The 14949-nt window shown below is 37.7% G+C and overlaps 1 protein-coding gene across 1 annotated transcript in view; it reads left to right on the top strand.

The window, feature by feature from the left end:
- The window catches only part of LOC105043011 (ABC transporter G family member 28-like), a 49233-nt gene extending 34381 nt beyond the window's left edge, over window positions 1-14852 (top strand). The window contains exons 9-14 of the mRNA XM_073256285.1: window positions 3389-3685; window positions 4446-4928; window positions 5085-5233; window positions 6014-6303; window positions 6394-6518; window positions 14394-14852. Of these exons, the coding sequence (XP_073112386.1) occupies window positions 3389-3685; window positions 4446-4928; window positions 5085-5233; window positions 6014-6303; window positions 6394-6518; window positions 14394-14550 (1501 nt within the window). The 3' untranslated portion in view covers window positions 14551-14852. The remainder of the gene's footprint in view (window positions 1-3388; window positions 3686-4445; window positions 4929-5084; window positions 5234-6013; window positions 6304-6393; window positions 6519-14393) is intronic.
- Window positions 14853-14949: the final 97 nt, after the last annotated feature.

Raw genomic sequence — 14949 nt, 5'->3', positions numbered from 1 at the left:
AACGACATCCACCCCCTTACCAACTTCATCGTGAATTGCATTTTTAAGAAAATGTAATGAATAGGGGCTGGTCGTCCCTGTTTCGAACCGGCAGCATCCACGGGGTGGATTTCCGCTATTCAACGGCCACAACGGCCTCCCTGCTACCTTCCCCTCAGTCCATTTCTCTCCCTCCCCCTCTTCTATCTCTCTCTAACCTCTCTTGCAGAGGACCGCGGAGCCTCGAAGGCCTCAATGGTTGTCCGAGGGCCTCTACAGCCCTCTGATGGCCACCACTGACATCTTTGCTGGCCTTCCTTTCCCTCTCTTCCCTCCTTCTCTCTTCCTTCATGGTTCTTCCTTATTTGCATGTCGGTTTGGATTTGGTATGGGGGTGTACTGACTCGTACTATTGGCTGTCTGGCATGGGTTCGATTCCAAATCAGTGAACCTTGGTTGAACTGGTTTGTACATTTCGGAAACATGCAGAAACATCATATATTGTCAAAAAAATGAGGCATGTACTGTATAGTATTAACTTGCACCGCCATGATAAAAAGTGAGAAAAGGGGTCAGAAGCTATCTCCGTATGGGGTGCTTACCATACCATAACAACCATACCATACTGAATTGGTAATATTACCAATATGGTACACGTTATCAAGATTGTGGGCATTGGCTGAGATCATATCAAAATATACATTTATAACTACAACCCATTTCATTTCCTCCTACCCCATTATTGAAGTCTGAATCCTTTATCCCCTCCACTTTTTTTTTCACTTCAGCATTATTAGATCCAACCACTATATGATGTTGGTGGGTAAAATGGTTTGGAGATGTTAGACCACCATTTAATTTTGGTGGGTAATAGCCTCTAGAGATCTGATTGTGAGCATTAGATCATTCCATCTGCCCAATGAAACTCAACCCTTGTTGGTGAATAGCTGCCTTTCCTATGTGTTCTCAACCACTAGGAAGTTGCCAAATCTAATTGATGTTGCGCGAAAGCTGAGAATATTGGAGGATTGTACAGGTCCTCTCAACAACAAAGATCCGGCTGATCACCCCAAATAACATCACCCACATTATTAGCCTGTTTAAGTGGAAACCCTACGCTTGCCATCTCCATTCCATTCATTTTAGTTGCTAGAAGGACACTCTGATGTGTTATCTGAAACTAAGTTGCTATCTGTCTGGCCTATTTCAGCCTTAGACAGGGCTCAGACTGGTTCTTGTATATCATTTTCATGCTTTTTGTGCAGCCAAGCTTATGCAGGTGGTAGTCTGACCAGAGCTCCTTTCTATTCCTTGATGTTCCAAAGTTCCTTGAAATATAATGTATTTAGTAATTTTTTGGTGGTTCAGCATTGCAGTCAAGTTTCTCTCTTCATCATTGACATTTCCAATGGGGACCTCCTCTCTAGAGTCTCAACCTTTGCTCGGTTTTTATCACACCTAGATTGTGGACTCCATTCGGTAGGGTAGCAACCTTAGCTGTCCTTTTGTCCTAGTGTAGACAGATATTGGCTCATTTTCACTTGATATATTTAGTCACTTTGTGAGCAGCTAGGGATTGGTATTTCTAGATTTCTATCGTAAAGTATGATTCAGTAGTTGTTCCAATCTTTCAGTTATTCCACAAGGAAGAACAAACACAATATAATAAGAAAACTTCTTGTTTTAATTTGGCAAATGCTAAATAATGTTGTCACGTTTTGTTTGAGGAACAACAAAACGGTGTTGCCTTATAGAAAAACCTATTCTAATTTTCTAAATATTGAAGTTGATTGGGCTCTTCTTGTAACCATACATATTTGAAAAAAACTTTCCGGGAGGTTCCATACTTATTGCTTGCTGTTTAGTAAGTTGCAGATACTCTTACTACTTTGACTTGTGTCATGTTCTATATAATGTTTCCTAAAAAAGAAAAAAAGGAAATTTAGTGTATATCTTATATCTTTCAATAATTAGTTTGGTTATAAATCTTCTTTCTTTCAAGTATTATCATCTTCTAAAGGGCCCTTTTAGGCCATATTCCAAATTTAGTTATAAACCTTATATGATCTGTCAATTGTTTTTGAACTATTAAAAGGCTTGTCAGCTTGTCTAAAAACATGTGCTGAGACTCGCTGTTCATGGTATTTTTCACTTAGATATGTTAATCAAGGTTTTACTCCCATTGGACGGTGATGTCCCAATTTCTCAATAGAACGGGGCACCTTGTCGCCCCATCCTGTCTTGGTGGTAGTCTCGGTTATGCATCCCAGTAGATATCCTTTGTTTTTCTTTCTCCCTATTCTTTCCTTACTTTTTTTCTTTCTTTCCTTCTTTTTCTTCTACCTTCCTTTCTGTCCTTTTCTTTTTCTTTCTTTTATCCATTCCTTTATTTCTTTTTTCCTTTTTCTTCTTCCTTCTTCTCAATCCTTTCATCTTTCTTTCATTCCTTTCTTTCTTTTCTTCTCCCTTCCTTTCCTTATTTTCTTTTTTCTTCTTTTTTCCTTTCACATTTTTCTTTTCTTCATCCTTCTTCCCTTTCCTTTTTTTCCCCTCTCTTCTTCTCTCCCCACTTGGATGGGTTTCGGAGTCCTGACCCATCCTAGTCCCGACCATTCCTAGTCCCATTTTCTCACAAGAGCAGGACGGAATGATCAGGATGCCTTGTACCACTGGCGCTTAAAATCTTGATGTTAATGATGTACTTGTAGACTATCTTTGTCTTATCTAGGTGCTTTTGTTGAATGCATCTCTATATTTTTATTATTAAACATTTAATAACATTGAGAATTCTTTCCATTATTATTTTTATTTCCAAAACAATTACTTGTAGTTTACTTTCCTTGCCATAAAGAACTCAGGATTGATGTTTGATACAAATGGCTATCCACTCTGCGCCAGCTGACATATACAATGCTAGGCCAGTATGGACATCCAGATAGCATGACGCCTATTAAATTTTTTAAGATATTCATAAATAAAAAGAGTATTAAGTTTTTTACTCTACTCATCATGGTAGCACATATGCCTGCACACTGATTGGCATGGGCACTTAAATCTGTGACCTAAACTTTCTACTCCTTCAACTAACATCAGTGTGGAAGCTGTATTTAGAGCTTCTTAGTTATATTGCACTGGACTTAATTCTTAGATCCATTTTTGTGTTTTTAGTGCCATTCATGCTATTCAAGATTTTTCATTTGTTTCATGTATCCTTATAAAACAACCGCAGCTTAAATGCCAACCCTTCTGTGATATATTTTTCTGTTCATAGCTTAAATGTCCATCTTTTTGCAATTTGATGTCTGCTGATTTAGAATATCACACTTGTCCTCATTGCATTCTATTGTTTTTAATCTACTAGAGTTAGAAAAGGTTACTACTTACTAACCTTTTTTCCCTTGTGATGTAGGCTTTCTGCTGACATGCCAAAAGCAGATAAGGTTCTGGCTGTGGAAAGAGTTATCGAGTACTTAGGACTGCAAGCAGTACGGGATTCCTTGGTTGGGACAGTAGAGAAGCGTGGAATTTCTGGTGGACAGAGAAAACGAGTAAATGTTGGGCTAGAAATGGTTATCGAACCATCTTTGTTGATACTAGATGAACCTACATCTGGTTTGGACAGTTCCTCATCTCAGCTGCTTTTGAGAGCTCTTCGTCGTGAGGCACTTGCAGGGGTAAACATCTGCATGGTGGTTCACCAACCCAGGTTGTTTCAAAATTCATGAGAATGTGAATTTCTAAATTATGTTCTCCAATAGATCTCTCTATTTTCCTTTCAAAAGTTTATATCTCATGAATAAGGTTTGCACTATATTGGTATCATAGAACCATCCAGTGTCTATGGAGTATAATTATTTGTTTCCATATAACATAGCGAAGATCTATCACCAAAATGTACAATACACTAATAAAATATTGATATGGAAATGATCTATACCATTTGCTAGACTAGCTTACAGTGAGTTTTAATGTTTATCCTTTGTTTCCTTCTGGACATTTGAAGCCATAACCCAATTGACCTTCTATTACAAAATTATCATCATCTTTGTTTGAAGGCAAAAAATGCCATTCATGTATTCTGGTCATTTTAAAGCATATAATGAATACTGAGGGAAGGCAGCACCTCAAGTAATGGACTGGAAGGTGATATGAGATCTATGAAATAAAAGATCTATGATTCATTCTATGACATGTGGCTTGTTTAGTGTTGATCACAAGAGTCTGGATGGGTGGTTTACCTTGTGAAGCAAGGGAATGGAGGATACTTTCATGTCAGGGTAACTATAATCAAATTGTTTGAGATTTTGGTTCATATGTTTCTCTGTTTTAATCTGGAAAAAACTAGTTGATGTGAAACATGAAACGGATATAAATTTTGTTGTTCGTGTAACTTTTTATGTCATTCATCTATTTGGCTGGAATAAGTCAACATTCTCTTGCTAATATTAATGAATTTTCTGCTTTAGCTATACTTTGTTCAAGATGTTCGACAATTTGATACTTTTGGCAAAAGGAGGTCTAACTGTATATCATGGAGCAGTGGAGAAAGTTGAAGAATACTTTGCAAACCTAGGGATCAGTGTCCCTGAGAGAGTGAATCCTCCAGACTACTACATTGACATTTTAGAAGGCATAACAAACCCAGGCACAAGTATGGCTGTTACCAGTAAAGAGCTGCCATTCAGATGGATGTTGCATAATAAGTACGAAATACCCCCAGATATGCAAGGTAATCTTCGTGGAGTTGATACATCAAGTGGGGGTGGCAGAATAAACTCTTCTATGGATGGATCTGATGGGCAATCTGTTGCTGATGAGGTATGCGGAAATTCCAATGCTGCCCTAACCCTAAAGCAATATCATATGGCAAACAACTTCTCAAAGTTAAAAGATTTATCTAACAGAAGGACTCCTGGTATTTTGGTGCAGTACAAGTACTACATGGGAAGGTAGTTGCTTTAGTTGAAATTGTTATGGTTCTTTATATTTTATGAATACAATGTGCATACCAAGAATGTTGAAGAACTTTTTGTCATTGTCATAGAATCTTGGACATTGTTTTGTGACTTTTATCTATCTAAGAAGGATGTCTTCTTCACTTGCAGAGTCATGAAGCAACATTTACGTGAAGCTAGAGCACAAGTAGTTGATTTTCTGATCCTGGGTCTTGCTGGAGTCTGCTTAGGAATGCTTGCTAAAGTGAGAGATGAAACATTTGGGATGGAAGGTTACACGTACACTGTGATTGCTGTTTGTAAGTTGGTGATGCATTTACTACTATTCTTAAAATATGATTGTTAATAAGAACTACAAACACGAAACAATTATTTATATCATTCTCTTCAATGGCAGGATTACCTTGCTATGCTTAAGATTTCATGACTAGATAATATCATAATGTAATGCAATGTTGCTTGGTTATTCACAAACATATTCCTAGTTAAAATGCCAAACTAACTAGAAATTGAGGAGTTCATGATCCATGCCACAAATATATAGACCCACAAATTTTAAAACCCACAAAATCTCAGTTTGATCTGGAGAAAATGCTTCAGAGCTTGGAAGAAATGACAGAAAAGGGGCATAGATCGCTTATATGTGCAATAAATTTGGCCACATAACATTTGGCCGACTCTGACATTAACCATCATTTTGAAATGGCTCTGGGTGAAAATGAACATTTTGGAGTTGCATGGGAACTTTCAAAGAAAGGTTAAAAACAATTTGCTAGGATCTAGTTGTTTTAAAAAGGTAATTGTCACTGCATCTAACAATATATTACTTTGTCTGCCATTATAACATTTCTTGTTTCATCTCCCACGAACGAGCTATTAAACTGATTGCTGGTTGAAAGTATTTACATCAGTTCTGCTATTAGACATTAAGATTATGTCCTGGGTATGTAAAATATAATGGTTGCTGTAAGCAACTAAAAACCTCTCTTGAGAGGTCACATTAGCTAAGATAGAGTTCTGCAAAATCTATATCTTGCTACTCCAGAATTTGATTAGTTGGTTGATGCATTCTGTTGCAGCTCTCCTGTGCAAGATTGGAGCACTAAGGTCATTTTCACTTGAGAAGTTGCAATATTGGAGAGAAAGAGCATCGGGCATGAGTTCACTAGCTTATTTTCTCTCAAAAGATACAATAGACCATTTCAATACAGCCATCAAGCCTATAATTTATTTGTCAATGTTCTACTTCGTCAACAACCCAAGGTCATCCATTGCAGATAATTATACAATTTTGGTTGCACTTGTGTACTGTGTAACCGGCATTGGTTATATTTTTGCCATCTGCTTTCAACCAGGTTCAGCCCAACTGGTGTGTCCAAGAAGTTACCCTAAACTCCCTTTTCCTATTATATCTCCATTTTTCATTATCTCTAACTCCGAGGTAACATTGATGTTGCAGTGGTCTGCCCTGCTTCCTGTTGTTTTGACTTTGATAGCAACTCGGCAGAAAAGTTCAAAGCTCCTAGCTGACTTATGCTATCCAAAATGGGCATTGGAAGCATTCGTAATTGCAAATGCAGAAAGGTTTATATTGAATATATTTTCCTTATTTTAGTGATTTGCTCATAGTATCAGATTTGTTTAGTCATGATGAAGCACATCTATTAGTTTTTCCTTTTTTCATATATGTGCAGTAGCTGTAGACTGTGCAGAGATGAACCTACGCATAACATCCTTTGATGGAAAAAAGGGGGAACTTTTTGGTTCTACCTGATATGGATATAGACACATGTAGAAATGATGCACCTGCTCAACCGATTTTATATTTCATGTAGCATGATGAAGAAAAACAATAGCATGTTAAATAGCATATGTATTTATATACACATATGCATGTAACGCTTTTAAGAATATTTAGCCAGAATGCTTCTCATGCAAAATCAATAAAATTCACACTATCTCTTACCTATGCATCAAGCATATACAGCTCAGATGGTATGATTTCATGCTTCGATTTGATTCCTAATTTTAAAGCTTCCAATTGTTTGAATTTTGATTTCTATGTGTTCTAAGATGACTATGTCAAGATCGACCCCTTTTATATATTTAATTGGACTCCGTATTGCTGCCATCCATTTTGTGCTTATTCGATGCTTGGGTAAACTAGTCCAAAACAAATGATTTTTGGTAACTAGGCATTTAGACGTCACATTCATATGGGTTTTCATTTAAGGGCCTATTTGGATATTCCTATAGGATTGGCCTGAAAATCTTATGGGATTCATGGATTGGGCCATCCATTTAAGCATGGCCTTATATCAACTAAACGCTATCTTGCCCAGATCCAGTGAGAATAAAAAAAGACCTCCATGGGCCTTTTTTTTCTTTCTTGCAGCCCAAAAGCTAGGATCTAGGCTGGATTTAGATAAGGCTCTTAGAAAATGCAAGATGGGCCAACATGCCCGATTCCTAGAGGATTTTCAGTCCAATCCTATAAGAATATCCAAATAAGCCCTAAAAAGGATTGTCATTAATTTTGCATGGAAGATTTGGTGCCAACTACTCTCATATGTATTTGAACCATTTGTATATTATGTGTGTATGTGTCTGTGGGTCCATGTGCATGTGTATGCACGTATGTTTTCTATTAGCTAGAATGTTATTAGTAGTATTCAGTCTCAAATACTATTGTGGACACAAAATCAATGATAATCCTTCAAAAATGAGAATAGCCATCATTGCTCATGATGTTCAATGCAGATAATCAAGTGTCTGGAGGTCTCTTACCTATAAATTACAATCTCTTGAGCTCTTGCTGCATAAGTCCTTTGTTTTTTTTTAACCCCTACCAACCAGCATCATGGGGCAGTTTGTGGATCAAGGAACAAAAATCAACTTTTGCGACTCTCACCCACTGATATGTTTGTCAAGTTCATTGAAAGAGCAACTCTAGGCAAGAAGGACTTGCCAAGACATGAGAAGTCCAATGGTAGGAAGCCTATCTTATTGTTCGGCATAATTCGAACTCACACGATCAAGGTTTGCAGAACCGATGCCAGTATCTGTGTTGGCCGGCTGGCAATACGAGTCAGTATGTCTTTGTGTCTGATCGGATCGGCACGAGCCAATACAAAAGCGAAGAAAGAAATCGGGGAGGAAAAAAAGAGAGAAAGAGAGGAGGGGGAGGGAGGGAGAGGGTGGCTAGAGAAGATGCTGGTGGTGCCCACAGACAGGTTGCAGGCACACTCGAAGGGCCACCAAGGCCTCCGCTTCCTCTGTCAAATCGCGGTCAAAAGAGAGAGAGATAGAGAGAGGGGGAGGGAAAGAAAAGTAGGAAGGAAAAGCTGGTGGAGAGGATACCGAAGGGCCTCCGACTGGCCGTCATGACCATCGGACGATGGAATTGCGGCCTACAGCTCCACAGGCGTGAAATAGGGGTGAATGCCTCTATTTCATGATTTTTTTTAAAAAAAGTTCAACTATAGTAAAGCTAGCAATTGGTTTGCCAGCTTAAGTGAACCTGACAAATCCATTACCGACGTCATTATTTATCATCATTTTAAAAAAGACGCAACGAATAGGAGTAGTCGCCTCTATTTTGCAACTATGACTTTGCCCACACTTTTTCTGCCGTCAGGTGACCATGATGGCCATCCAGTGTTCTCTGACAGCTTTTCTGCTGACTGCACCTTCTGATACCCTCGTTGGCTCCCTCTCTCTATCTCTCTTGATTAAATACTCTATCAGGCAACATGGAGCTATAGAGGTCTCCATGGCTCTTCGACGGCCTCGGCAAGCCACTGTGGGCCCTCCGACAGCGTCATCCCCTCTTTCCCTCCTCTCCTCTCTCTCTTCCTCTCCTTTCCTCTCCCTCATCTAGTGTTTTGATTCAGAAGGTCGAACCGTCTTGGTTTGCAGCTAGTATGGTTCGGAATGCCCTGAACCGCCTGCTTCGGGACAGTTTGGCAGACCATGCATGCGACTATTAAAGGTGGCAATATGTCAGGTTGAGGTTGAGATACGTTTGAGAGTATTAATAATGCAAATCAAAAACCATTCATTATGTATAAGAAGGTTGTGAGCATGGACTATTATACCACCCTGAACCATCTAGTATAGGGTGTATCATACTATACTAGATTAGAACTAGTTCGAACCTCATGTTCGGCTTGATATAGGCTGCGTACTGCCTTATATTGAGGTATATCAAGACATACCAAGATGTACCGAGGGGGTACCAACTCATACTGAGTTATACCGATCCATATTGAAGTGTACTGAGATAAAATTTGAGAAAAATTGTTCAATGGCTGTTTCAATATGGGGTGCATATTGTATTGTACTGAATCAATAACGTATGGGTATGGTACCCAATACTGAGATTGCGAACCTTGGCTATGAGATTAAGCATTTATCTAAGATTTAAGTTTAGTTGTCATTTTGTTGTTTTTATTTTGTTTCTGATTATTTTCAGTATTATTTAATAGCTTTATGAGCCTAATCTATACCCTGGCACTGTCATTTCAATGTGTTATTCATACTACAGTAACCCAGAGCAGTAATCATGCCTTGTGGGAGCTAGTTTTGGGTTTAGAAGAAAACTTGTTAAGGTTTCTTTGTGTTATGAATAGGGTCTCTGTGTTTTATGTTGTTCATCTGGATGGTTGATTAATTAAATGTATGATCTCTATGTTCTTGTCCTCTTGTAGTGTGATTCCACAATAGAGATATCAAACCTTTGAAGTTTGAACCCTCTCTGTGATTCTTAGATCCTCGAGTGAGTCATATAATTCCTTTCCTCTTTCAATTACCTTTTTAACTTTCTGTGTTTTGCCTTCATATTTCTCTATTTTTCTACATCTGGTTCTGATTTCTCTATTTTCTCTTCGGATGTTGGTCCACTGAGTAAATTTTGAATCCTGACATCCTTACTTTCTGTCCTATCCTAAATCTTAATAAGGCCTGCTTGCATGGACTGTCCTACATCACATACCTGATCCATTAATGGTGAGGCAGAAAAGAACAAATCCATAATAAACCCATTTAATTTATATAAGTCCATACCTGAATCACCTGCCCAATTAAAGCTTTACTTGTCAGCTATATACCCTAAAAAATCTAAATGGAATAGGGCCAGTATCTTTGGTTGGATATCAAAATAAATTGAGAGATACAGAAGGAGAACAAATTAAAGTGGAGAAGAAACGATGATAAATCTTGAAAAATTTTCAGCTCCACTTTTTGCTACTGTGTATACTTTCCTTCTTTAATCATTAACTATAAGGTCTTCCCAGTCATTGGAACTGAGCTTAACTAGCCCATGGCCACCATACTATTAACAGTTTAACACTATCCTAGGGGCCTAGAGATGGATTATGGGTAATGCCTATCAGCTTTTGGAGCCAAATCTGCACCTGTCTCCTTTATAATCACAGCTATTCAAGGTTGACACAAATCTGATCTGATTATAAGAAACTCCATCAAGAGCCATTTATTTTGGGCAAGTTGGTGAGCTGAGTTAGAAAGTGCCACCCCTACTCCATTGCTTCCTTTATCTATGTAATTCCCTTGTAAGGGTTTAATCTTGACCTTCTCGTGAGTCCAATATGTATATTTGTACATATAAATTTTTGGATGCAAGTGTTTTATGGAGGCACCCACTTCAATCTTTTAAGGAGGCACTATGCACTATGCGCTATGCTTTAAGTGTCATATATTTTCTTTATTATTGTATATCAAATATTTATGCTGATACAAAGTACTATGGAGACCAACTTTTTCTAATGGTCAATAGAAAATGTTAAATACAAATTTATAAAAATATGAAGATACACATGCACCTATACATTTAAATACTCATGGATGTGCTTGTATATACATAATCAGAAACAAGGAATGAGAGTCTTGGATTTACACCAAGAGAGGTTTGAATGAAGAACTGAAACATCATGGATGAGCAACAAAAGCATGAAGAGGCAACATCTGAGTTTGTAGGAACTACCAAATGGTATACTAAGTAGGAGGCAAGCCTAAAAAGGTATGGATGAGTGTTGCCACAAAGGATTTCAAACAAAGTTGTTGTTAGATAGAGCAAATTGTCCTTAAAGTTTTAATTTTCAAGGATTTGCAAAGATGAATGCAGAGTGGGATTTAGGTTTGTTATTTATAGCTACACACGTACATGTAATGTACAAAAAACATAAAAAGATGGTAGGAATATGGTAGTAAAGTATCGTGCTATTGGGCTTTAAATGATTGGTCATGTTGAACATTTGTGACGCCTTTGGACTCAGCATATATGTCAAGTATCTTAACCTTACGGATGGCAATTTGTTATCTGACTCATCTGATCAATTTGAACTGACCAGGAAAAAACTAGTTCTGGACAACCATCTATTTATCCAAAATTTGCATCTGCAAAACAAGAAAAAAAAAAGGAAAGAAAAAAAACTGTCTGAATTTGAAATCAGGTCTGATCAGGTTCTCTAAGTTCTGACATACTATATTATATGATTTGTTTTAGCACGCTCATTCACCTGTTAGTTTTTAACCAAAGCAAGAAGGGAAATTTAAAATGTGTGCCCCAGCTCTATCAATTGTCCTTTTAATTTGGCTGTTTTTTAGCCTGAGATTTTAAGGCATTATGGAAGACTGACCATAGTCAATTCTTTAGTTTTCTCTCTTGATTTTCTGCCACATGCACAACCACAGAGAGAGAGAGAGAGAGAGAGAGAGAGAGAGAGAGAGCACGGTCATTCCTACATAAGCCTCATCTGGTTTCTTCCCAGACAGCCACACACACAAAGGGACTATTCTCCTACAACATAGATAAAGTATATCCCTTTATCTTCTGTCAAATTTATCTGGTTGGGAATGTAAGAGATATCAGTGTGATGTGTCAATGTGCCTTTTGGGCTGCCAGCATAAAGCGTTCATGAGCTTGGGATGGCTTCCAACTTTTATAAAGTCTATATGATTTGAAGTATACAAATATCAGACTGCAGGAGCTTGCCATAGTTAAGCAGTAAAGTACACAGAGAAAAGCAGCTTCTAAGCAGGAAATGCGGGAAATCCATATTAGAGATATTAGAATTTGTTAAAATCGGGCCATGTGATTGTCTAGAAACCCAAAGATTCTAGTATTCTTCTGCAAACATACCATATCTTGTAGGTATCTCCTTTTGTTATCCATCAAATATAGAGCATATCTAGAGACAGATTCATTAGGTTAGCACAAACTAAAAAATTATCACTGTTCTGCATCACCATACCATTTCATTCTGTTCACCATCACTGGCGTGTCCATGGAAGCATCTCCTAAACCTCTGTTGTTTTTCCTTTCTAATTTTTTCCTAAACTACGTCAAGATTCTCAGTTTCTATCTTTTGACCTTTTCAATCTATTTAAAGTCTGGCTAACTCAAATGTCCATAATGAAAATAATGCAACAAAGCTATGTAATCTCGCTGTAAAACAAAGTTGCTTGATGGAAAGGTGTTTGCTTTTAGTAGAATGAATATATATATCATAAGAGTGCAGTCTGATATCACCTTGCTTGATAAGCTCCAAAATCTGTGTTTCTTCAGTAGCTTAGTAAACTCTAAAATCTTTTTCTTCTGCAATAGCTGAAGTAAGAACAGCATAAGGTACTAAGATTTTGATGATGGAAAGAGGTACATGGTTTCTATTTGGTTGAGGATTTTGTTGTTGGTAAACTTTTTCAGGCCTCTTAAATAAGACAATCGGGATATCCGAATGGTTGTACGGATAACAGTCATTCTCCCTAAGTCTCTTTTGTGTTGGTAATAAGCAAGGTTTTAAATCTCATGGGACGGAACTGTCCCGATTTTTTCATGGAACGGAACGCATCGCTGTCCCACTCCGTCCCGATACTTGGGACAGAGGATGTCTCAAGGCATCCCGATCAGGATGCTGGAACACTAGTGGGACGGCTTGTCCCAATACATGGAATGGTACCACATCCTGCTATCCCACGGGACGTCCCGGGATGTCCCGTTAGGACCTGAATCCCTAGCAGTAAGCTCATTTATTGTATCAGCCATCCAAAAGGAGTTTGTAGGTTCAAAGGAATACATTCAAGATTCACGCGAATTTCTAGGATGCTAAAGGAGTTTGCAGGTTGAAAGGAGTGTGTAGTTTGAGCTGGTCGGGATCCTAAAGGAGTTAATCTAAAAGAAGATCGGGAGTGTTCTATTTATGCTATATGGTGGTTTTGGCATATCCAGGCCAAGGTGGTGAATGTCATGGAGTTGGTTAATCTTTTTCTTCAATTTGACATGAAAAGGGTCACATACTCACATTAGACTTTAGTATCTGGGACTTGCACAAAGGGAAAAGGAGAACGCCATTTTTGTTTCTCTAAACGTTTTTTTGGGGAGAGAGTGGCTACGGTTTAGACTCCTCCCATGCCATTCTCATATGCACAGTACTCTGCTGGTGGTTTTCTCTTGTGAACCAGATGTGCCTGACAAAGAAGCAACAGAGATTGCTGACTGGTTTTGCGGAAACAGGGAGTAGATTGACTCTATTTCCATGCATTGCATTAGCCCATGACCTTTTTATGTTTAACTGAAATAGCAATCATCTCTCTCTCCCAATATTGTGTAAGCCTCTTGTTTTGTAGATTTTTCTTCTCTTTATTTTTTTTCTATTACATCTTAACTGTCCTTTAAATACAACTTACACCATGAATCCAAGAAATCCACCACAAATTTGGCTTTTGAAATTCCATTAAATTTAACTTCCACTTTTAGCATTATAGCTCCTTGCAATTTTTTATGTTTTTTCTTATTAATATTTTCTTATTTTTGAATCCAAAAGTAATCTTCATTTTTGTAATACATTAAGAGAATGTGTCACAAGACAAGCAATCATGCGAATAAATATTTGCTATATGCTTCTCAACGTGATACTTGAGAAATGTTCTCATACAGTGGAATTAACAGCTTGACCACGCCAGTTGCTTTGCCAAGCTGGGAAGGAAACACTTAATAAGGTGGATAAAGCCGGTAAGGACATATTATTTCAGTTGACAGCATTAAAACCCTGAATTCATACAAATGCACAATATGGTGTCTTGTTTATATGATGAAAGTGAAAATAAGGAAAGACAATCAGATTTAAAACATCCAAAATAAGAAGAAGAAGATGATTTGATTTTATTTTTTATTTTTATTTTATTTATTTTTTTTTTTTTTTGACATGTAACATCAAATGTTGGTGTTAAGTTTTCAGCAGATAAAACAGTATTAGATAAATGTTATATGAAACAAGTTTTGGTACCCACTGGCACTGTTTCCAAGGCACAGGAACTGCAGGCATCTGTTATCACGTAGTAGTTGTTTATATACCATTAACATACTGAAAATTCAAGTTATTCCGCTAAATGCCTTTGATGCGAAACTGACGCACCTCTTTCTGAACTTTTTTTTGCATACAGGTATTCTGGTGTGTGGCTGGTAACGAGATGTGGTTTGCTAATGCGAAGCAGATATAATATCAATTATTGGAGCCTTTGTATATCCATCCTCATTCTTTACGGTGTAGTTTCTCGCTTCATTGCTTTCTTGTGTTTGATCGTATTACAGAGGAAATAAAGATAGAATTGTTTCATTCTTTCTCCAGTTCTTTTGGTGTACATGAATGAGTCAAATCAGTTTTGAGATTCTTCTTTAATCACATATTGCAATCAAGCAAATTAGGCATACTGGAGGTAATACTTCAAGCCCTCTTTCTAAACGGCTCTTTGATTGGGCCTTCCATCAACTCAGTCAACTCAAAATTTAACTATTATTGATCCGTCAAAGAGATGTCCAGATATATTAAAAACATAGCTTGAAGGTTCTTCATGCTGGTTATACTCATTTTCCATCAATCACTATCCCTCTTGTCAAGCTTAGGGAAGCAGGGGACGAACTTTAGTCCACTGAGCTAAGTGGTGAGATCATTGTTTGCCAGATGATACTCTTATTAGATCGCCAACTTTCATAGTTTCA

Source organism: Elaeis guineensis, chromosome 4 (assembly GCF_000442705.2).
Source record: "Elaeis guineensis isolate ETL-2024a chromosome 4, EG11, whole genome shotgun sequence".
NCBI lineage: Eukaryota > Viridiplantae > Streptophyta > Magnoliopsida > Arecales > Arecaceae > Elaeis > Elaeis guineensis.
Note: the sequence above shows the minus strand (reverse complement) of the source record. Positions and strands in the feature narration are given on the sequence as shown.